This window comes from Anabrus simplex, chromosome 3, assembly GCF_040414725.1.
Source record: "Anabrus simplex isolate iqAnaSimp1 chromosome 3, ASM4041472v1, whole genome shotgun sequence".
Lineage (NCBI taxonomy): Eukaryota > Metazoa > Arthropoda > Insecta > Orthoptera > Tettigoniidae > Anabrus > Anabrus simplex.
In genome coordinates, this window is record NC_090267.1 from 417,046,380 (window position 1) to 417,071,702 (window position 25,323).

The 25,323-nt window shown below is 41.4% G+C and overlaps 1 protein-coding gene across 6 annotated transcripts in view; it reads right to left on the reverse strand.

Moving 5' to 3' along the window:
* LOC136867386 (monocarboxylate transporter 13) overlaps positions 1–25,323 on the reverse strand; it is a 258,356-nt gene that overhangs the window by 65,732 nt on the left and 167,301 nt on the right. For all 6 annotated transcript variants that reach the window (XM_067144566.2, XM_067144571.2, XM_068227083.1 and 3 more), the window contains 2 exons: positions 13,237–13,380; positions 7,602–7,862 (listed from right to left, as the gene is read on the reverse strand). In XM_067144566.2, coding sequence (XP_067000667.2) covers positions 7,602–7,862; positions 13,237–13,380 — 405 coding nt within the window. The remainder of the gene's footprint in view (positions 1–7,601; positions 7,863–13,236; positions 13,381–25,323) is intronic.

The following is a 25,323-nucleotide window of genomic DNA, read 5'->3' on the forward strand; positions in this document are numbered from 1 at the left end:
GTGAGGAAATTTAAGAGTTCCGATGCATCGAAAAGAAGTATGCAGCAGCATGAGCTGCGTCCAACAAAATGGCAGCTATTCAGCACACAAAATTCCCATGTCATGTTACAAGAAAGCTCCACCTGTCAAGAGCTACGTCCAACAAAATGAGAGCTATTCAGCACACAACATTCCCATGTCATGATACAAGAAATCCCCACCTGTCAAGAGCTAAGTCCAACAAAATGACAGCTATTCAGCACACACAATTCCCATGTCATGATACAAGAAAGCCCCATCTGTCAAGAGCTACGTCCAATGATAGTTATTCAGCACACAACATTTCCATGTCATGATACAAGAAATCCCTACCTGTCAAGAGCTACGTCCAACAAAGTGACAGCTATTCAGCACACAATATACCCATGTCATGACACAAGAAGGCCCCACCTGTCAAGAGCTACGTCCAACAAAATGGCAGCTATTCAACACACAACATTTCCATGTCATGATACCAGAAAGCCCCACCTGTTAAGAGCTACGTCCAACAAAATGGCAGCTATTCAGCACACAACATTCCCATGTCATATTACAAGAAAGCCGCACTTGTCAAGAGCTACGTCCAACAAAATGGCAGCTATTCAACACACAACATTCCCATGTCATATTACAAGAAAGCCCCACCTGTTAAGAGCTAGGTCCAACAAAATGGCAGCTATTCAGCACACAACATTCCCATGTCATATATCAAGAAAGCCCCACCTCTCAAGAGCTACGTGCACCAAAATGACAGCTATTCAGCACACAACATTCCCATGTCATATTACAAGAAAACTGCGCCTGTCAAGAGCTACGTCCAACAAAATGGTCACTGATTTAGCACGCAATTTTATGGCCATAAATATTAGCAAGGTAGGTAAGCTTATTATGTTCGGCTGCCTTTTGTGGCGTGACCGTGTGTAAGAGGTTTTGCTTTAAGCTAGACGAAACGCTAGTCAAAGAGAGTGGAAACTAATTTAAGACCGACCCCACTTGTACCTACTGTGTATTATACTTATACCATGCTCTATATAGAATGCAGAGTTCTGGCACACGGTAATAACGTGAGGAAGAAGATAACAAAGATTTGGAACAGATAGATGATGAACACTAGTTGCCTGGTTACCGCGGTTCCGTTTTCTGTCCACGCAAAATTCTTGACGCTAATTCCAAATAGACCCCTAGCCCATAAATAAATTTATGTTACATTTTGTAAAGTATGGTTTCCGAATTTTTGAATTTTATGCACGAAGAAGAAGAAGAAGAATGGAGATATTCTCCGTTATTACTTCCTTCACGAACTTCCAAATATCCGCATAATCAAAGTTACAGGACCTACAAATTCCGACCATTTATGTCTCACACATTTTTACTGCATGGATTATGATAACAGAGTATTCATGGATGTAGAATTTTAGTGCAAGGTACGTCGACGCCGAACAAAGCTAACAGGTGGTGGTGGTGGTGGTGGTGGTGGTGGCGTTTTTAAGAGAAAGTACAAATAGGTAGCTATCCTCTCTGAACAAATTCAGTGGAAACAAAGATGAAAATACTATTTCTGTAGCCCAGAGCTAAAGAAGCGTAACTCCAATGTTTTTTAATTAGTGATTCTGTTACATCTAACCATGGTCTATTAGATGCAGTGAGAAGTAGTAAATCCAAAGAATTTTAATAACGGAGTTTCCTAAAGTAAAAAGTAGTAACTCCGCCTCTTCAAGGAGCCAAATGGTAGTGAATGCCACTTGATTCCGTTGGGTCCTAAGATTTGAGTACAAGGAAGACCGTAACTTCACAATGGTATGAGTTACTTCCCTTTGGCTCTCAGTATGGAGCAGTCTGGGGCAATTACGTCCATCGTAAGACAACACTGTGCGCTGAACACAGTATTTCTCAAATAGTGAATTACTGCTCACCACAAAAAAACCTATTCCATTGTTGCCCTGTTATTATTTTTTCTAGTGTAGATTGAAGACTAGAAGGTATTTTTTTTAGACTGAGTTGGTTTTGTTAGAAATAATATTGTGGAATATATAAAACTGGCAGCACTAAATTTAAAAATAGAGGGGAACTAATGGTAGAGTTTGCTCTATCGTCTGATGTGGACAGTCAGAATACAGAAGAAAATACAGTTGAGAAATATACGTTCACAGAACTGAAGGTAGTTCCAATCCATTATTTTTCCTTTACGGCAATGGATTTGTTTCATAAATTATGGGAATGTCCCCATTTCATATTTACCATGAACAATAAACCATCCAGATGTATAACTGCAATAATTGCATGCTTACTTTTAATTTTGACTGTTTTATTGTTAATTATATTTACTTATGTGGTTTAAGTTACTTTTAACTGTTTCACAAGGATATTAATTTAATAAAAAGTGTGCATTTGGGTGCCATGCTATGGAGTTACGTTCGTATGACTCGAAGAAAAACGCAACATAAAATGAAATTCCCTTAGAGCCAAACAGTCGTAAATCCGTTTTCTCAATACTTTGACATTTAAAAAATCTATAATGATGAATAAAGCTGAACGACACCGCAAAGCATGTCAATCAACATGTTTATAAGAATAAACCTATCCTTTTAGAGATATTGCTGAAAATGTCAGCGAAATGTTGTTTTCTCGCTCTCTGCAAAATTAATTGTTTCGCTTACGTTCATTTGGCTCTGGGCTACAGACTTATTAAGAGAAGGAATTTTAAATATTATTATAATAATATTACTATGCTGGATAAATTTATAACTATTTATTAAACTGAGGGATTTAAATGTTTTCTTAAAAATAATAACTGTCCCGGGGTTATCTGCGGAACGCAGAGAGCTGAAAGAAGGTGCGGGCTGGAATGGGTCTATCTACGAAAGTCAGAGATTAATTTAAAATTTTAAAATTAAGATTATATTTATTTTCCGAAAATCAGCTGTTAACCAACAAAATCCTTCACTTAGTGAAAACAACAATGTATCAGGTTCAATGACAATTTTGACCCTAGAACAGAAAACCCAAGGATAGGTAATTTACATGTTTCTGAGCTTCAAGGTCCACATTTACAAGTTCACAACGTCGCTAATGTTGCGTTAGGTTAGATAGGGGGGGGGTGGAGATATCTCCAAATACACAATTTTCAAGAGCACTTGGCTCCAAACAGTAACTATTTACGGCCTTTCCAAAGGCACCACTCAATATTACACAAATACCAGCAAAGAGCTTACATGCTCTTTGAATCCAACCAAGAAGACTGGCTCCCATTTTCTTACAGCCTACAAAAGGCACCTTTATATAATACCTTTCAATTAATGGCCTCTCTAGGCACAACCTACAATTTGCAATTTAGTTAACACAGGTGTATCTTGTACCCATACTACTGGGCCTTCCTGAAAAGGAAGAACAGGTTAACATTACTAGCCCAAACTCAAAATGTATGGAGGCGTACACTCGCGCTCCTAGAAAACCAAGTTTTAAAACCCTACTTGGGCTTGTGGCCTGATGATACAGAGGCTAATCCCACACTACTGAGGTGACTAGAGAGAAAGGTTAATTAATGCTTTACAGGAATAGAAACAGTTACAAAATTGTAGTCACCTTAAGATAAATAGAAGGGGAATTCGAGAGGGTAACGCACTCTCTATCCCGAGATTGCAGTTTAAGTGTTTATGAAACTTTACATGAGAAGAAGAAGTTTACATTTTAGAAAACAGACGGTTACATAGTAAAAGATCAGAACCTTCCCCTCGGGTAAGTTTGCGGAGATAGCTATAGAGCTAGAAAACTGGTGGCCAGTACCTGGGTTGATGTTCTGCCTGCCGAAGAATGAGTCACCCCGCCTCATGTCTCAACACACATACTCAGAATTTCGACGATTAATAAGACAAGGTAACTTGAAAAATCCGCAGCTTTTATACCCGAGAGGAGGGTTCGAGAAGGCTCTGGACTAAATCCGGACACAATATCTCATTTTTATTGGCTAAACAAAAACCTACAAGAAGCCTAAGATTGACTGAAAAATAAATACAGAAAATTTGTTACTGGCCAGACTCAAAGCTGGCGGGAGGAGAATGAAGTGTTGCAAACCTTGAAGTATCAAAATAAATGAAAGTCAATTCAGTTGAGAAAACCTATGAACACAAAACTTCTTTAAATCGCTGATTTTTCCACCTTGCACCAGAGTGCATGACATCAGTTCTTTTTGTAGAGATATCTATGTAGAAAAGAGAGAATTTCTTGATGTACACCAAAACAAAAAAAGATATCCAGTCAGTTTAGGAAACTTTAGCATAACATATTACTCCGTTATTTAGTAGTGATATATCTTGAAGAATGTCCCAAATTCATGCATTAGTTGTTTTACGTTTTGTTCGATAGATAGTGTTCCTTAAGGCGCTTCTTTTAAATATGCGGGGTTGAGGTGTACCTCCTGGTACAATAATAATAATTTTACTAAGCCGAAAAGGGCATTGAAAACTTGAAATTTTGAGCCCCTTGATTAATCCACTCTCACACATACTGCCATGGTACCATGTTCAATGGCGATGAATGGTCATTGCTCCTGCGAATGTTTTTATAGTCTTAACAATCGAATCAATCACAGATCCATAGTTTTGAAATATACTTACCAAAAATATGGATGTAGTATTTTTAAATACACTGACTGACAGAGCAAATGTAACACCAAGAAGGAGTGGTCAGAACTTTATGCCAATTGCAGGGTAGACTGACGTCACTGAGGTATGCTCATGATGTGAAATGCGCCGCTGTGCTGCGCACGTAGCGACCGATAAATGGGACACGGCGTTGGCGAATGGCCCACTTCTACCGTGATTTCTCAGCCGACAGTCATTGTAGAACGTGTTGTCGTGTGCCACAGGACACGTGTATAGCTAAGAATGCCAGGCCGCCGTCAACGGAGGCATTTCCAGCAGACAGACGACTTTACGAGGGGTATGGTGATCGGGCTGAGAAGGGCAGGTTGGTCGCTTCGTCAAATCGCAGCCGATACCCATAGGGATGTGTCCACGGTGCAGCGCCTGTGGCGAAGATGGTTGGCGCAGGGACATGTGGCACGTGCGACGGGTCCAGGCGCAGCCCGAGTAACGTCAGCACGCGAGGATCGGCGCATCCGCCGTCAAGCGGTGGCAGCCCCGCACGCCACGTCAACCGCCATTCTTCAGCATGTGCAAGACACCCTGGCTGTTCCAATATCGACCAGAACAATTTCCCGTCGATTGGTTGAAGGAGGCCTGCACTCCCGGCGTCCGCTCAGAAGACTACCATTGACTCCACAGCATAGACGTGCACGCCTGGCATGGTGCGGTGCCAGGCTAGAGCGACTTGGATGAGGGAATGGCGGAACGTCGTGTTCTCCGATGAGTCACGCTTCTGTTCTGTCAGTGATAGTCACCGCAGACGAGTGTGGCGTCGGCGTGGAGAAAGGTCAAATCCGGCAGTAACTGTGGAGCGCCCTACCGCTAGACAACGCGGCATCATGGTTTGGGGCACTATTGCGTATGATTCCACGTCACCTCTAGTGCGTATTCAAGGCACGTTAAATGCCCACCGCTACGTGCAGCATGTGCTGCGGTCGGTGGCACTCCCGTACCTTCAGGGGCTGCCCATGCTCTGTTTCAGCAGGATAACGCCCGCCCACACACTGCTCGCATCTCCCAACAGGCTCTACGAGGTGTACAGATGCTTCCGTGGCCAGCGTACTCTCCGGATCTCTCACCAATCGAACACGTGTGGGATCTCATTGGACGCCGTTTGCAAACTCTGCCCCAGCTTCGTACGGACGACCAACTGTGGCAAATGGTTGACAGAGTCGATGCCGTGCGCATTGTGTAACCTGCATATCGGTTTGAAATAAACATCAATTATTCGTCCGTGCCGTCTCTGTTTTTTCCCCAACTTTCATCCCTTTCGAACCACTCCTTCTTGGTGTTGCATTTGCTCTGTCAGTCAGTGTACTTTAAATACAGAAGCCACTCCCCATCTCATTAAACTCTATAATAAACCTAATCACTTGATTACTTTAATACTAGTGAGTTACTTGTTTCTCTCTTTGATCGTAATTGTAAAATTCACACAAACATCTTCCAAGGACCTTTGCGACAAAAATTATAATGGTTAAACCTATGCGAGTATCTCACTCCTTATCAAAAATTGTTAACAACGCCCTAGTAGACCTCTACCGAGCTCGATAGCTGCAGTCGCTTAAGTGCAACCAGTATCTAGTATTCGGGAGATAGTAGGTTCGAATCCCACTGTCGGCTGCCCTGAAGATGATTTTCCGTGGTTTCCCATTTTCACACCAGACAAATGCTGGGGCTGTACCTTAATTAAGGCCACGGCCGCTTCCTTCCCACTCCTAGCCATTCCCTGTCCCATCGTCGCCATAAGATCTATCTGTGTCGGTGCGAAGTAAAGCAACTAGCAAAAAAAAAAAAAAAGGTAGACCTCTAATATTTCCGCTTGATGAAACTTTGGTTCCCTCCTTGGTTTATGTTTAATAACTCAAATTGCCACCGAGCTATTCTTAGCTAGACATTACACTGCAAATATAGATATTGACACTAATCAGGAAGTTAATTAAGATAATCATAGAAATGATATAAAAGACATGCAGAAAAATAATACGAGAAAAGAGAGTTTTGAAGGGAGGTGGAAATGAAAGATTCGCTTGACTTCAGATGCCACAATTTCGTCGAGGTGGATGGTGGCCTACAATATCATAAGTTGATAAAACTGATCAACAATAACATTATTCTCACCGGTTTTAATAATGAGATGTGCTGTCTCTCTTCGGCTGCCACTCATTTCTGTTAACTAACACTTTCTATGCAATTGTTTAAGTACGAACTCATCAATGACCAGTTCAATAACTAGTCACTCATAAAACACAAAAAACAGATAAATCTGATGAATGTCTTAGTCCAATATGAGTTCCTTCAAGTTATTATAATTTCTTTAAAATTCCTCTCCAAGCTGTGGCTGGTTGAAGAACTCCAGACAATGCGATACATCACCTTCAGATGCCCACTTAGAGACTTCCGCGGAACTATCAACGACCTCCTGACAGCTTCAACAGCGACTGTTCAATGGGTGCAACAACTGGACATTCCAGTTTAGTTTTCATTTTCCATTTGCTAATTTATGTATTTACTTATATTTTATATGATGTTTGTATTTGTGTACTTTTTTCTATTTTTCTGTATTGTATATATCTCTCTTGATGTCTACTTTATGTTTTACCTTGACATTTTATTTTTGTTCTATTTTGCAAATTATTTGTTGCTTTCACATGTTACTCAATTTGTTCGCGGATTAACTTGTACCATAAGCTAAATTAATTAATTAATTCATTCATTCATTAATAAAACATCTACAAACTTGTCTAATTTAGAAATAGTAAACGTGCGATAGTCATGGAGCAAGGTTTCCAGGACTCAGGAGACATGAAGGTTTGAGCACCCCATTATAGAAATTTAGGACTTTACTCATTCCAACCCGAGACAACAATTATTACCACACCATGAGTATGACGTAACATTTGTTACATTTATTTGACTAATAGAAGATCTACTTCTTACCTAATTTTCGAGTTTTCATATAACCTTCAACAGGCCGGAGCAACATCATGCCTAGTAGACTGTGAAGTGTAATTGCTGCCATAAGGAACTGTGCTCCCCGGAATCCATAATTTTCTACTAGCAGCTGCACGAGAAGTGGCATCAGAAACGAACCAGCTCCGTTCATCGTTTGAGAAATGGCCATAGCTCTAGTCCTACGTTCACTGAAGTAGGAATTGAAGCTGGACAGAGCCGCAGGTATCATCAGACCAAGTCCAAATCCTGTAAAAGATGTTTTGACTGCCTTTATATTAAATGTAATACATATTTTAAATTTAGCATTTACTGAATAGTAATATGAATAAAATTAATTATGTTTATGGCCAGGTATAGGTCTTTCGAGTTGGGTCCTGATAGGTCACCTGCGCATCTGTGAGAATGGGGCCCTACCTATGACGAATTCTAATGCTGAAGATTGCACACACACTCAGCCCCGAACCATCCGAATTAACCAATGAAGGTTAAAATCCGCAACCTGGCCAGGAATCGAACCCGGGACACCTTGAACCAAAGGCCAGCATGCTAACCATTTAGCGATAGAACCGGAGAAAATTATCGCATATATGAGGTGATGACGTCCGCCTCTGTGATGTAGTGGTTAGCGTGATTAGCTGCCACCCCCGGAGGCCCGGGTTCGATTCCCGGCTCTGCCACGAAATTTGAAAAGTAGCATGAGGGCTGGAACGGGGTCCACTCAGCCTAGGGAAGTCAACTGAGTAGAGGTGGGTTCGATTCCCACCTCAGCCATCCTGGAAGTGGTTTTTCCGTGGTTTCCCACTTCTCCTCCAGGCAAATGCTAGAATGATACCTAACTTAAGGCCACAGCCGCTATCTTCCCTCTTCCTTGCCTATCCCTTCCAATCTTCCCATCCCCCACAAGGCGCCTGTTCACCATTGCGGATGAAGCCGCCTGGGCAAGGTACTCCCCAGTTGTAACCCACGACCCAAAGTCTCATGCTCCGGGACACTGCCCTTTAGGCAGTAGAGGTGGGATCCCTCGCTGAGTCCGAGGGAAAAGCCAACCCCGGAGTGTAAACAGATTAAGGAGAAGAAGATGAAGCGATAATTTTCTATCAACTGCGTAGCGAGCGTTGCCAACCCCCGAAAATTGAAAAACCGTACGGAAGTTCTAAATAAACCGTATTCTTTATCGAAAAACTGTACAATACTAGTTCTTCTTCTTTCCCTACCGTTTTTCCCACAAGTGTGGGGTCGCGGGCGCTAACTGGGTCGTGGATATGGATTTGGCCCTGTTTTACGGCCGGATACCCTTTCTGGGGCGAACTCTATATAGAGGGCTGTAATCACTATTGCGTGTTTCTGTGGTGGTTGGTAGTGTTGTGAGAATATGAAGAGGAGAGTGTTGGGACGGATACAAACACCCAGTCCCAGAGGCAGAAGAATTAATCAGAAGCGATTAAAATCCCCGGACTCGGCCGGGAATCAAACCCACGACCCTCTAAACCGAAGGCCAGTAAGCTGACCATTCAGCCACCGATTCGGACTGTGCAGTACTAATATTCACCCAAATACACTGAAATCTAATCAAATGTGTGCAATAACAACAAGTAGCAATAATATCAAATATGAACGTATTACTAGAAGTAAGAAAATGCAATATATACACTTTGCCTTTTCTTCACGTGTTGGATCAGGCAGCAGCCACTTCCTATAATGTCTATACTCTCGCACGACTGCCTGTACTTTTGTTTCCTTCTGGGTGTTTTAACAGAAAGTGTTAATTTTTTGGGTGCCGAAGGACCGGCTTTTTTTAAATTAAAAGTTAACCGCATTCAAGATATTCAAAATAAAAGCCAAAGAAAATTATAAAAATAATAAATTAAGCTAACCAACGAGAAATTGAAGAAATGCACTGTCACGCAAAATAAGTTGTAAGTAAATCAAAATATTATTCATAAGTTTGACGAAATCACGTTATCCCGAAGATTTAAAACTAGAAGCTGCACTGTTACATATTTGATGCTACACTGGTTAAGAAATGATTGACGGAGTTCGGTGTGGGCTCATTCAAGAGTGTGACTGTGAACAAATACACGACTACGAGATCCACAGTTGATAAAGTTTGAAGTAGGTTAATCCTGGCCGCAGAGTGAGACAGAAAAATCCCACGTGTCAGATTATTCAGGCGCTTTATTGGTTGATCTGAAACCAGCTCAGAGGTGGATGACAACATTCAACATTTTAGAGTGCCCTTGGAGAAATAAGAGTACGTCATACATGTCCAGGAAATGAGGTGTGTTCAAACAGGAGAAAGAATAATTTTGCATACAAAATCTGAACATTTCCAACAACAAAAAATATTAATTTAAAAATTTTGCAGAACCGCACATCACGCGTACGGTTTGACATTCGAACCGTATCCAGAAAGTTGAAAACCGTACATGTACGGTTTAAACCGTACTATTGTTTAGATACTTTTCTTCTAAGCTCAAGGGTGACTGTTCGTAGACCTGATCTAAAAGTATGTTACTTAAATGCGAGAGTATCGTGATAGAATATTTAATTTTAATTGCGTATAAATAAATTTCGCGTGGCTATTTCTAGCCGAGTGCAGCCCTTGTAAAGCAGACCCTCCGATGAGGGTGGGCGGCATCTGCCATGTGTAGGTAACTGCGTGTTATTGTGGTGGAGGATAGTATTATGTGTGGTGTGTGAGATGCAGGAATGTTGGGGACAGCACAAACACCCAGTCCCCAAGCCACTGGAATTAACCAATGAAGGTTAAAATCCCCGATCCGGTCGGGAATCGAACCTGGGACCCTCCTGACCTATGACCAGCACGCTAACCGTTTAGCCATGGAGCCGGACCATTCTTTATAACCACTATTATAATAACTCACGATGATTATAAAGATCATGTCCGTGGCAGTGTTCCATTAACTCCAACCGCTCCGCACGGCAGCCTCCATCACCTACAACATCTAGGTGCGTTTATACTAATTGAAAATGTTGGTAATATCATCAAGATTATTTTTCCAACTTCCAATGCTTGTAACGAGTCCATAAAATATACTACTCCGATCTAGTTACCAAGAAGGAAGATCTATGGCTTGATTAGCCTTCACGTCACTCTTGCAAAACACAACATTATACACTCCAAGAACTATCCATAGGGTCCCGTAAGAAGTCAGATGTACTGGAGACCGACCTCAAAGTACCTAGGAGCATACATTCTTCAGCGGGCACAGTCTCGTCTTCATCGGTATATCCTCGAACGACAGCTCGTAGAGGACCACTATATACAAGGTTTCTCTTCTAAACCCAGACCGAGCGCACGGTGTTTGTGCTCTGCGCGCTACAGCAGCTGCCTCATGTTGGAAACAAGGTTGGGTTTACAAAAACACAACTTCTTTATTTACTTCACATGTAAAATTACAATATTTATAGTAACAAAACTGAAAGTTATCTCGAAGCAAATTGAACTATGAATTTGGAAAAAGAGTCTGTCTTTGTACACTATATACACGTTGGAGTATTCACGTTCACTACTATTTCGGAAAGATAGTCCTTGTGACCTGAAAAGTTCTTGATAGTCGAAAACTATCAGAAGCACTGACGTAAATATCTCAGAGTGTCCTTCCTTGTTGAAGTGTCTGAGTTCATTAACGTAAGTTCAATGACTGAAGAGTTCCTACTTAGCAAAACTAAGTTGATAATGGGAGCTCGCATTAGCTAGGGAATGATATTGGCATATAATGGTAAGACTGGGCATGGACAGCGGAATAGGCAAGAGGAGCGGTGACCCGAGGTGAGACCTCTTACTGCCAGAAATTCAGTCCACCTGGCCGAAGCACATTTTCAAGAGGAGTAGCCTCCGTGCTCGACGTAGGGTGTATTCTGGAGCTGGACACCGGGGTCAGTGGGCGTCTGGACAGACTAGGAGCTCCTTTTTATAGCACACACGACGTTCCAGGCACGCGCACTGAGAGCTGCGCGTCGAGGCTCGAAGAATAACACACTGGCACGCGTGTAGCTGGCTGGCGGATCGAGAAGGGAGCGACGGACATACAACACCTCAGCCCAACTTACGTCGCGTAGCCGCCCTGCTTTAAGCGTGTAGATAATCTTACCTTATCAAAGATGCTGGAAGTGTCATCCTTCATAATGATGGACTTTATAAACACCATTAGGATTTTCTGCGCCATAAGACCTATCTGTGTCTGTGCGACGTAAAGCAAATAGTAAAAATAAAAAAATAAAAAATTTCTGCACACCAATAGCGAGAGTTATGACTGTTCACATGACAATTAACATGAAACCAGGTCTCATCCGAAAAGAACACAAGCTGTGGATCGAATGAGCAAGATACCACTCAAAATATCTCACTCTTGTGGCTGGATCAGCAGGTTTTAAACAATGGGCCCGTGTAAACCTGTACGGTTTTATGTGTAGTTCTGTGTGCAGAAGAAATCTAAACCCCTAATTCTTGTGCTAATTTTAAGAGTGATTTATTCGGTGACCGTTCAAGATTCGCAGCAATGTCATCTCGCATTCCCTCTGTTAACATTGTTCGTCTGCGCGCATGTTTTATATTGAGCACTGAGCCAGTAGTTTCAAATTTATTTACACGTGAACGTTCCTTGCAAGGTCAAGAATTACGCGTGCGCCTTTCGTACAGCTGCTTACGTCTCGAAGAGTAGAAACGCCGTGGAGGGGCTGGGTTTATAAGAGAGACCCTGTAGTCATGGACAGATCTCGTCGTCTGAAGTGTTCAACAGCGCAGTAGGAGGTCGACCGATATCAACAGTCAAAACTCATATCTGCAATACTTGCACCGTGAACATAATTGCCACTGGGGAAGTGGCCGCGGTTCGGGTCATGTACCTACCAGCTTACATTCAGGAGATAATGGGTTCGAACCCCACTGTCGGCAACCCTGAAGATGGTTTTGTATGGTTTCCCATTTGCACGCCAGGGAAATGCTGCGGCTGTACCTTAATTAAGGCCACGGTCGATTCCTTCCAGCTTCTAGCTCTTTCCTATTCCATCGTCGCCTTAAGACCTGCCTGTGCTGGTGCGACCCAAAGCAAATTGTAAAAAATAAAAAATGAAAAGCACAATTCTAATGTAAATTATACCTTCAAATCTTTTAATTTAATTTGATTCTAGTGTACGTACAGCGCCTAAGTAAGTATATTCGAATTATAAATATTAATTAAACTGAACGTGAAAAGGATTACAGACGCCTATATAGTATCTTCCTGTGCTACCTTTGAACGTAAGAACGGTCAGGATCAATATCTTTTTATCGTTCTTAGACTCGAAACTAGATGTGTTGTGTTCAGAAAGATAGCCTGAGGTAGACGTGTGCAGAACTTCACAATACACTACTTTTCGCGAACTTCATCAAGCCATTCTAATTTACTAAATCTTGAAAAATAAAACGCTTAAGTTTACAAAAAAATTGTCAATAGATATCGTTGCCAAAATTTGACGCTATTAACACGCACTTAATAGAGTACTATTCTTCCTCAGTACACGTCATGATTTAAGTGATTTGCCCCTTCGTAATAATTCACAAATATATATATTAAACATATTAAAACATTAAACTAAGGACGTGAAAGCACCTTACCTTGCAATAACCCATATGTTACAATGAGATGAATTACGTTCTGTGCAAATGATGATAACAAGGCTCCTAGGAAGTGAATAATTGCGCCGACAGCTCCAATCTGGCGGAATGAGAAGGATTTGGACAGGCTGTTGAACGGTAGACCTGTAAAATACGTGAAAGGATAATTTCGTAAAAAATCGTTCATAATTATCAAGTACGAGTGTTATGAACCACACAATAGTACAGTCCCAAAAATTCGTCTTAAATAATGAACAAATTCTCATGGATTAGAAAATCTGAATTATCCTCATTTTTCTTTCACTTGTTGCCTAGAGGACACATCAAAATCTTTTAAATATACAGAAAATGTTTAGAGAAGATGCTCAAGATAATCTGGGAAGATAAACGAACGAATGTCAGCTTTCTAGAAGAAGCTGAATCTAACTGTACTAGTATAGAATCTATGAGCAATCAGTATCAGAGGCGGTGTAATGGGCAGGTTATTCGAATGACCAACAAAATGCTGTACTCAAAATTAGGTAATGACAAGACATTGGTGGTCCCTCCCAACCAACCCCCCCCCCCCCAAATCCACCAAAAACATTTTAAAACCGCAATTGAACAAAACATGAAAAGCTGTAACATTTTCCTGAACATTGGTAAGATCTTGCTCACGATCGCACTGCTTGAAGGAAAGCCATCTCTAGTGGTGCTGTACAATTATAAAACTTCTGTCGACAATCTGTAGATGGAAGACAAGCTATAAGAAAGCTCCCGTAAAGTGTCAAAATAAAGAATGATCTCTTCCATCTGGGAAAATTTTCCCGCACTTTAAAGAAGTATGCGGTTCAAGGATTGATCTTTTCAGTCATCTGAAGGTATGTAGGAATACTATCATACTCGTTTACAAGTGATCGCACGACGACGACGACGACAACGACAGCGACTAAGGCTCGTATTCACCAACATCAGTTACTTTTGCTGTTATCTTAGATTTCCAAAAAATGGGTAACATCATTATCTCGGATAACGCTCACTTCTGCATTCACAGCAGAATTTATTATCTCGCTTTACTAAGTTTTTGTTTCAATCTGAATTTGAACCTTAAGTTTTTCATACTGACGCACGGAAAACAAATGACTACGTGCTGCCGCCACTATCGAAATGTAAATAAGTGTCTGATTCCATTCGGGGTTTGCAAATAATTTGTCATAAATTATGTCTGCTATTGAGCAGAAATGAAGAAAATTTAAAATCCTCAACCTTTTTCCATCATTCGACCGGGTCAGAAATGGAATGAATGACGCCCCATCCAGCGACGAGGACAAAAATCATGCCGGCTGCCGAAGCTTGTCTCATCCCTCTAGGGCAAAGATTAATCACTGGCAGATGAAATGAAATGATATTCGAGGGTGTTGCTGGAATGGACAGGGAAAACGGGAGTAGCCAGAGAAAATCCTGTTCCACCTCTGCTTTGTCCAGCACAGATCTCACATTGAGTGACCGGGATTTGAACCACGAACCCAGCGGTGAGAGGCCGGTGAGCTGCCACCTGAGCCAAGAAAGCTCCTCAGAAACGAAGAAGGAAGACTAATTTGACTTTCCAAGAGAGTGAATTGTTATTGAAATTGGTGGCAGAAATCATTAACATCAAAGAGAATAAGAAAACAAATTATAGCCTACCCGATGTATAGGCTATATCACTCAAGAAATAAGGCAGTATTACTTAATTCCTCATTAAAAAGTCATCCAGTCGTTTACCATATAAGACGCAAGCTATAGGCGAGAACTCACCTATGTGTTGGGAATTTCAGGTTATGTTCGAGTATCGATAACACCAAACACAGTAGAGACAATATGCGACACTCAGCGAGATATCGAGGGACAGCAATTAGAGCTCTCTCTAGCGTGTAGACCTGAGAACTACTGATTCTGTCATAAGAGCACGTGTATTTGTGTGTGAAATTTTTGGTGTCATTTATGCGTTTTCAGTGAGTTGACATAATTAAATAGTAGCGTGTGTCATTCCTTGATATCTCCTCTCAACATGAGCAGAAAGGTATGTGCTGTGTTTGGCTGCAGTAACTATGAAGTAGAGAAGAATGCGCGGTCTTTCTTTCGCCTCCCTCGATACAAGAAAATGTAAGTAATATTGTGTTTGCATATATATTCTTCCAGTGACAAAGAGATTTTTATAGTACTTCATAACCTGCTCGACCCATATTTTAACTGGCTTAAAATATAATACTCATATTTTATTGTATAGTGCAGCAGTTAACTTTAAAATCCGATGTGTTGTTGTAGGCGTGATCTGTGGGTTTTGAAATGTCACAGAAGTGATTTGGATAAGGTGTACAAGAAAGAAGGGACGTTACGCTTATATAAGATCTGTTCAGATCATTTCCAGGCCAGCGACTTTAGAAATCCTCGACTATACAGCCAAGGGTATGTTACATTTTTACTCTAATTGTACGTAAATATTCTTCAAAGCCTCACTGTCGACAACATTTTCATACTTTTCTTTTTTTATCCCTCTTCTCAGATTAAAGCCAGGATTTTATAGATCTTCTTTCTGTTAGTGGGCTTCATGTTAAGAGAAAAATTATCCAGATTTTAAATGTTAATTCAATGCATCATGTGTGTAAGGGATGTGCCGATATTTTTATTGACACGTGTCTTAATGTGATTCAGGGGGGAATGCTAAAGCAAAAAAGTAATGCATAAATGAAAATTAAGCCATTTCACAGCAGTCCATTTCTCATCCTGTGTATATGTCTAATTTCAGTCTTTAAATAATAACCTTTTAAATAATTCTTCATTCATTTATCCAGAATTGCTCAATAATACTTTCTTTCTAGACTTTTTTTTTTTTTTTTTTTTTGCTAGTTGCTTTACGTCGCACCGACACAGATAGGTCTTACGGCGACGATGGGACAGGGAAGGGCTAAGAGTTGGAAGGAAGTGGCCTTGGCCTTAATTAAGGTACAGCCCCAGCATTTGCCTGGTGTGAAAATGGGAAACCACGTAAAACCATTTCCAGGGCTGCCGACAGTGGGGTTCGAACCTACTATCTCCCGAATACTGCATACTGGCCGCACTTAAGCGACTGCAGCTATAGACCTCGGTTAGACGTAATTTATTTATCCATTTTCGTATATGCATTTCCAATGATATTTGAATTTATCGCGACTTTTCAGGTCAAGTCACTAGGAGCGCCACCGTCGAATTGTCTCCCACTTTAACAAGGTTAAATCCGTAAGTATCGCGCATTGTCTCTACTGTATTTGATAACACTGACCGTTCGAGCATGGATAACATTGACACTGACGAAGCTTTAGATAAAAAATGTGTTTCAAAATCATTGTTGTCGTAATCCTCAAAGTAAGTAGCGCGTTCTTTTTATCCACCTGGGGTTTTCTATTGCATATATTCCTTGTCGCTGTGATTTTCTCTTTCAGTTAAATATTCCAGCCGTCTACAAGCTGCCATCTTGAAAGATTTCCTGTTTTACTGGCCAACATTTCTTCGGTAAAATTTTAAACCGAGATAATACCCGTGTCCGCCTCTGTGGTGTAGTGGTTAGCTGCCACCTCCGGAGGCCCGGGTTCGATTCCCGGCTCTGCAACGAAATTTGAAATGTGGTACGAGGGCTGGAACGGGGTCCACTCAGCCTCGGGAGGTCAACTGAGTAGAGATGGGTTCGATTCCCACCTCAGCCATCCTCGAAGTGGTTTTCCGTTGTTTCCCAATTCTTCTCCACGCAAATGACGGGATAGTACCTTACTTAAGGCCACAGCCGCTTCTTCCCTCTTCCTTGTCTATCGCTTCCAAACTTCCCATCCTCCCCCCCCCCCCCTCCACAAGGCCCCTGTTCAGCAGAGCTCGAAACACGGTGTGTGCCTGTGTCAAGTGTCAATAATGGAGGTACCGTACCATAACAATATCTGGCAATATCAGTTAAGGTCCGCCTCTGTGGTGTAGTGGTTAATGTAATTAGCTGCCACCCCCAGAGGCCCTGGTTCGATTCCCGGTTCTGCCACGAAATTTGAAAAGTGGTACGAGGGCTGGAACGAGGTCCATTCAGCCTCGGGAGGTCAACTGAGTAGAGGTGAGTTTGATTCCCACCTCAGCCATCCTAGAAGTTGTTTTCCGTGGTTCCCACTTCACCTCCAGGCAAATGCCGGGATGGTACCTAACTTAACGCCATGGCCGCTGCCTTCCCTCTTCCTTGTCTATCCCTTGCAATCTTCCCAATCCCCCGCAAGCCCCTGTCCAACATAGCAGGTGAGGCCACCTGGACGAGGTCTGGTCATCCTCCTCAGTTGTATCCCCCGACCCAGAGTCTGAAGCTCCAGGAGACTGCCCTTGAGGCGGTAGAGGTGGGATCCCTCGCTCAGTCCGAGGGAAAAACCAACCAGAGCATTGCTTCCACTCACTTTTGGCTGGCGCATTGCTTTCATCTACCCTATCCGACTTTAGTCAACTCTTGTTCTTTTGCGGCCTCAACGGTATTAGGTTTCCAAGGCTAAGGAGTATTTCATTTTCTCACTCTTCGTCATCCTTGTCTTTCCTTGCCCGATACTTTCATTTTTCGAAGTGTGGGACACCTTCCACTTTTCCCCTCTGATTAGTATTAATAGAGGATGGCTGCCCAGTGCATCATCATCATCATCATCATCATTAGCGCTCTGGAGCCCTTTTGAAGTCATTTAGCGAGAGAATTTCAAAGATAGCGACTAGCGATTTTACCATATTTTAGATAAAATTCTGACGAATTTTAATTCATGACTTGATCAATTTGGTGAGCCAAGTACTCAACACTAAACAGCATTGCGCTTAGCGTAACCGCGTAGGCGTGCGCTGCAATATATTAATCTATGCATTTTACGAAACGGCATTTGAAAGTGCATGACATTCATACGTGTGGAGCATGAGTTCATATCGTTTACGGGAAGATTATCAGAGACCGTCCATCCGTCGAACCCGCTCACTTCCTGTTAAGGGAATGGAGATAGGGTTGAATTTCTCTGTGATGAGATTGATGAGTTGACGACAACATTATGATTACTTTTCCTTCGATTATTTCGAAAGCATTCATCATTCAACCGTCCCAGTCAATTGAATGGAATTTCAAATGAATAATAGAAAATCTAATTGAATGGAAAACATAATCGAATCAAGGAAAAAATCGAATAATGGAAATAATCGAATTAGCTATTATTTTGTACTTGATTATCCCATCAAAGGAATCTCTAAATGTTGAAACTAACTGAGGGAATTAACAGTCGTAATCTTTAACATCTGTGAAATAAAGTTCCTTATTTATGTAAACGTCGCATTCTGTCCGTATAATGGAACTAAGTCCCAGTACTACCAATTGGCAATTTCTTTTAACTAGCAGCAGGCAATATGTCCGCCTCTGTGGTGTAGTGGTTAGTGTGATTAGCTGCCATCCCCGGAGGCCAGGGTTCGATTACCGGCTTTGCCACGAAATTTGGTACGAGGGCTGGAACGGGGTCCACTCAGCCTAGGAAGGTCAACTGAGTAGAGGTGGGTTCGTTTCCCACCTCAGCCATCCTAGAAGTGGTTTTCCGTGGTTTCCCACTTCTCCTCCAGGCAAATGCCGGGATGGTACCTTACTTAGGGCTACGGCCTCTTCCTTCTCTATCCCTTCCAATCTTCCCATCCCCACCAAGGCCCCTGTTCAGCATAGCAGGTTGAGGCCGCCTGGGCGAAGTACTGGTCATTTTCCCCAGTTGTATCCCCCAACCCAATGTCTCACGCTCCAGGACACTGCCCTTTGAGGTGGTAAAGGTGGGATCCCTCGCTGAGTCCGAGGGAAAAACCAACCGTTGAGGATATGCATATGAAGAAAGAAGAAGAAAAACATTTTTAAAAATTGATACTCGTGAGTTTTGAGGCTCCTGAGATCTGAGACGACTCGATATGCATTATTTATTTATTTAAAATACGATTGCACTTGGGCTAGGGCTAGAAGATGATGATGTTTATCATCAGGCTGAGTGGCTCGGAGGATTAAGGGGCTCCGATAAGGTGTATCTTTCCCATGCATTTTTTACAAACTTTTCCCAAAAACTAATGAAGGTGCAGGTCTGAAAAAGAAGGAGAAACTATTATGGTCTTCTAGTACTTTAACAGGGATTTCCTGGAGTACCGGTTTCTTGGCAGAATTAAATTTTATACTCATATTTTTTGCACTTTTGGCCGTGCTCTACAGTCAATAATTCACACATTATGAGGTATAATACAATATACCTATGTTAAAATACTCACAGAAACATACTTTCAAGGCTGTAAAAGTTTCAGCAAGTTCATCCATGTAGTTTTCTAGAAAAGGTACACTAAATTTTTCAAAAAGCAATACTGCAGACAAAGTTTCAGTGCATTCCAGAACCATAACTTGGGTCATGAGGATCGTCCTGATAGGTTTCTTCCAGCCTCCTCTTTAGTTTTCTTCTCTTCTCTCGTGCCTATGCAACTTTCCTCAATGCTTTCTCTGAAGCTTTAACCCTTTCTTTGTCAAGCTAGTAGACCTACATGGCTCGTGTGGTGTAACACCCTAAGCTAATACTAAGTTTCTTCAATGCTTCACATCTTGATAAGTTGTCATTTTAAAAATCATTACAGCATCGTATACACCAAAATTAATGGACACAAAAACTGTTATTGGAATTCTCGAACAAATAATACTGTTGATACTCATTCTGATTTTAGGTTCGACCATTTACACACATTTTCGGTAACTGTACATCAGATAAGTATCTGAAAATAGGCCTACGTTCCTCTGTGGCACCATATCTGTGTGTACAAATGTTTGGCCTGCTGCTTGTGCCTTGTTGTACTTATACCATGTATCAGTTTCTTTGGGACTGAGTCCGTGGTTCGGTGCAGAATCAGTTGAAGCAATGCTACGAATCTGGCACGCCCACACTGCCTTCTCTCAAATCGTTTATCCTGTTTAAAGCATTTCTAGATTACAAAACATCAAATTAAAGAGGGCATTCCAAAGATCAATAATTAGCAAAAAGTAATGGAAAATGATATTTAATCATTTTCCACCATACCGGAGCCCCTCAAAGCGCTGGCTTTCTGAGTCCCAAGTTGGCAGGTTTGATCCTGGCGGTATTTGAAGGTGCTCAGATACGTCAGCCCCGTGTCTGTAGATTTACTGGTTCGTGAAAAACTCCCGCGGGACAAACTTCCGGCACATCGGTGTCTCCGAAAACCGTAAAAGTATTTAGTGGAACGTAAAACGAATAACATTATTATGGTAGTTTATCGCAGTCTTCAAGTCTTTTGATTGTGGTCTGTTTTAATGTCCGAGATTTGTAAGACATAAATACTGAAAGGGAGGAGCATAACAAAAGTATGTCAGAACTATTCTAAACTCAATTAGGCTATCGTAGTAGAAGTAGACACTTCACGCTCAAAGAATGATTACTGGGAGGATATTCTAGGAAATGCTTTCAAATATTGACATCATCATCATAAACTAAAGGCTAATCGTTGTCACTACAACCATTTTCCTCTTAACCCTACTGTTCTCTTCGCTTCCTTGTAGTATTTACATCCCACCACATTTCTAAAAGCCTATAAGTGTCTTCCTTGGTCTTCCCCTTCCTTTTTTTTACTAGTATTTTACCTTCGAAGACGATTACTAGGAAGTCATTATGTCTCAGGATTTGAACCATAACAGGGCTTCTCAGGGTGCATGCACTGTGCATGGTGCAAAAGACGACTTTGCTTGGTCGACCACAGTGCAGACCCCCACTCCTCGATTTGGAGCAATAGCGCTGTCTCTCTCTTTCCCCATGCCTGCCTCGCTCGCTCCGCCTGTCTTCCTCTTCCTCACTTGCTCCATAGCGCTCCAAATCCGAGCCGAGTTGAACCAAGTTGATTCGAGCTTAGCCGAGTAGCCCAGAGACGAAGGATTGGTCCGAGCCGAGCCGAGTGAAACCGGTGCACTGTGCACAGGAACTCTGCGCCTCAGTTTGCACGCGTGAGATTTTGGGCGTTTGAGAGGCCCTGACCTACAAATTTTAACTTTCTTCTTTCCATATCCTTTATCAGTCTCCGTTGCTCATTGGCGTCTTTAGAACATCTCGATTCGTCTTCTTTCTCGTAATTTTTCTCCATATCCACACTTCAGTTGATTCCAATGAATCTCTTTCCTTTTTCCAAAATAGTCCAGCTCTCACAACCATAAAGTAGTACACTTCAGACAAGGGATTTTTTAAGAAAAACCTTTCTTGTTTCTCTAGTTGCACGGGTATTTGTTAAAAGATTCCTTTCATTTTGAAAGGCCTGTTTAGCAAGAGCTATTCCACATTTCTCATATTATTCCACCATATTGAGACTTTCCTAACTGTCTGACTAAATTTTACAAATATTATAAAACTACATTTAACTTGAAAAATATGAAATATCTGCATTTAAAATGGAAAATCTGAAAATTAATATCATTAAATAAAATACACACTCGTCGGACCTTGTACTCACACTTACTTGTTACCTGCTTACTTACACATACGTTATTTGAAGGGCGCCAGCTGCCACTCAGTGCAGCAATAATAGAATGAGACTCTTGACTATCTCTAGGGTGTGGGGTAATTAGCTTACTTTTGACAACATACCATGAAAGTTCTGGGAAAAGGAGATTGGCGTTCGGTTTCCCCATTGATTTTAAGGTTAAGATATTTTACTGTCATTGAAATAAAACTATGAATTCGTTTGATAGAACAAAATATATTCTTTAAATAATATATAAAAAATAGTGAGTCTTGTTGCGATAAAACAGATGAGAATATGAAATTATGACATTGCAACTGAAAGAAACTAGGCATGAATTTGAATTCTTCTTGACCGGACATTTAACAATTTATACGAAATATTTCCCTCACTGGTTCACTTGACTGTACCTTCAACACTTTGAGTGTAATTACGACGTAATCCTATGATCTGGTGTTTACTGTAGATGTGTCACGCCTAACTCGGTGATACATCCTTGTGACTGCTTCTTCTCCATATCATCTGACTTCTTTGTAAGTCAATATGGTATTACCTCATAGCAGGTGGCATCCCTCTCTGACTCAATGGTAAGCCCTTGCGTCTGTGTCTTCAACTAAGTGACGGACCAACTTTGGCCTCACTCTCTCAATAACCAATAATTAATGGCTCACTGAGTCTTCTCCATCTCTCGTTCACACTCGTTGACTGACCGACTGAGGCCTCTTCATCTAGTAGACTTCTTCACTGATCAGCTTCCGTTTAACTAATGACTGACGCTACAATATACATCCACCTTTTATAGACGTTGGTTGACACAGCTACGTAATCTCCAGAAATAACAATGACATACTCCCACAACGCCTGAAACTGTTGCATGTTATGGTGAAATACCCTGGGGCGGCTGAGTCTCTGAGCGAATTGCTAAAAGCTCACGATGACGTAGCCATGACGTAGCAATGACTTGGCAGAATCGCCAGCATTATTGCACAATGTAACGATGCCATATCCAACATCTGACATATAACAATTCTCACTGTACATGTACTGAGTGTTATTTTACACACACGTATATATGCATACATCTAAGTACAATCCTGCAAGCGACAAGCATTGTAAAATTGAATTGAATAAGAATTATAACAAAATAATAGTAACCTCACAGATAAAATAATAATACGGACATAATAATAATAATAATAATAATAATAATAATAATAATAATAATAATAATAATAATAATATAATAATAATAATGTCATCTAGAAATTTAATTATTCAAATGTAATTTATGTTTGTGCATTTGTAAGGAAATGTATTATAAGTGCATGTAGTACTACTCATGTAGTGGAGCATGCAGAGAGTATGTACAGTAAATGAAAAAAAATGAATAATAATAATAATAATAATAATAATAATAATAATAATAATAATAATAATAATAATATCACAGATGCAATAATAATAATAATAATAATAATAATAATAATAATAATAATAATAAAATACAGATATTACCTTGTAACGGGATTTGAACCGTTACAATATTCAGCTAATCTCCCTATCTTATTTTAAGAGCACTTCAGCCACGACAAAACTCACAAGTTTCATGCCAGCGTTTACTTCCCCTTCTTCTTCTTCTTCTTCTTCTTCTCCTTCTTTATCTGTTTACTCTCCAGGGTCGGTTTCTCCCTCGAACTCAGCGAGGGATCCCACCTCTACCGCCTCAAGGGCAGTGTCCTGGAGCTTCAGACTCTGGGTCGGGGGATACAACCGGGGAGGATGACCAGTACTTCGCCCAGGCGGCCTCACCTGCTATGCTGAACAGGGGCCTTGCGGGGGATGGGAAGTTTGGAAGGGATAGACAAGGAAGAGGGAAGGAAGCGGCCGTGGCCTTAAGTTAGGTACCATCCCGACATTTGCCTGGAGGAGATGTGGGAAACCACGGAAAACCACTTTCAGGATGGCTCGTACCACTTTTCAAATTTCGTGGCAGAGCCGGGAATCGAACCCGGCTAACCACACTAACTACTGGGCCACAGATGCGGACGATAGCTTTTACATGCATTCGAAAGATGTCCGGGAATAGCGACCACGGTGACCTGAACGCTGAAATGCATACATAACAGCTGAAGTTACATTGAATTTCTGTTAAAAGTGTTTGTAGCTTGAACTGTATCGTTATCTATTAGTAACAAGGTAATTACGTTGGAAGGACAAAGTGTTCTACCTGATAATCAACAGAAGCAGTTTTGGTGTACTAAATAAGCTAGTGAATTTACGTCGCACCAACACAGACAGGTCTTATGGCGACAATGGGATAGAAAAGGCTTAGGAGTGGGGAAAAAGGCGGCCGTGGCCTTAATTAAGGTACAGCCTCAGCATTTGTCTGGTGTGAAAATGGGAAACCACGGAAAACTATCTTCAGGTCTGCTGACAGTGGGATTCGAACCCACTCTCTCCCGGATGCAAGCTCATAGCTTCGCACCCCTAACAGCACGGTCAACTCGCCCAGTACACAACTAAATAAGCATGTTGAATGATGTCGGTATAAAAAGGATCTCTTAGTGACACACTTGGTGTAGGCCCGAAAATATTAATAAAAGCTCGGAAAATAGGTTACTTTTACAAGGACTAGATATAGTCACACGAACAGTGTTGCCAACTCAGCGGATTTTCCGCCAATTTGGCGGATTTTAAAATAGAACAGCGGATAAATTTCCCCTTTAGCGGACACGGATATTTTGACGGATTTTCAAACATCTTTTAGCGATTTTCAGGATGGCTCAGCAGTAACCTTTCATCACCAGGGAGAAAAAATAAACAGAACTTACTACGGCATAATAGTCTACTTATTTCCGTTGTATTGAACTTGCGCTATAATAATTTCGTGTGGCTATTTCTAGTCGAGTGCAACCCTTGTAAGGCAGACCCTCCGATGAGGGTGGGCGGCATCTGCCATGTGTAGGTAACTGCGTGTGATTGTGGTGGAGGATAGTGTTATGTGTGGTGTGTGAGTTGCAGGGATGTTGGGGACAGCACAAATACCCAGCCCCCGGGCCATTGGAATTAACCAATGAAGGTTAAAATCCCCAACCCGGCCGGGAATCGAACCCGGGTCCCTCTGAACCGAAGGCCAGTACACTGACCATTCAGCCAACGAGTAACTTGCGCTGCATACTACGACTCGTTTTCTAGACCAGCTCTGGTCCACAGCCTCAGTCAGAATTTGTTACACTCGTTACTGTACTCTTGATGAGCCGGGTAGTGTTGTGTTTGATAAAGTATTTCTTTTGGCATCAGGTTCTTTTTCGTACGCCAATGTGTCGAAAGAATAGGTTAAAAAGTAGTCAGATATTTCATAAAGAGTGGTTAAATAATTACACTTTAAAAGATTAGTTTGTTAGCTTCCCAGTGATCCCAAATACCGACGGTGCATCTATTGGCAGTGCAATATAAATGCGAAATTGTTTGATATTATTACTTCTTTCCGCACTTATCATAAACAATGAAAACAGTCATGAAAGTGTTCGAAATAGATTTGAAAATTTCCGTATGTGCTTTTCTGCTGTGAACTGC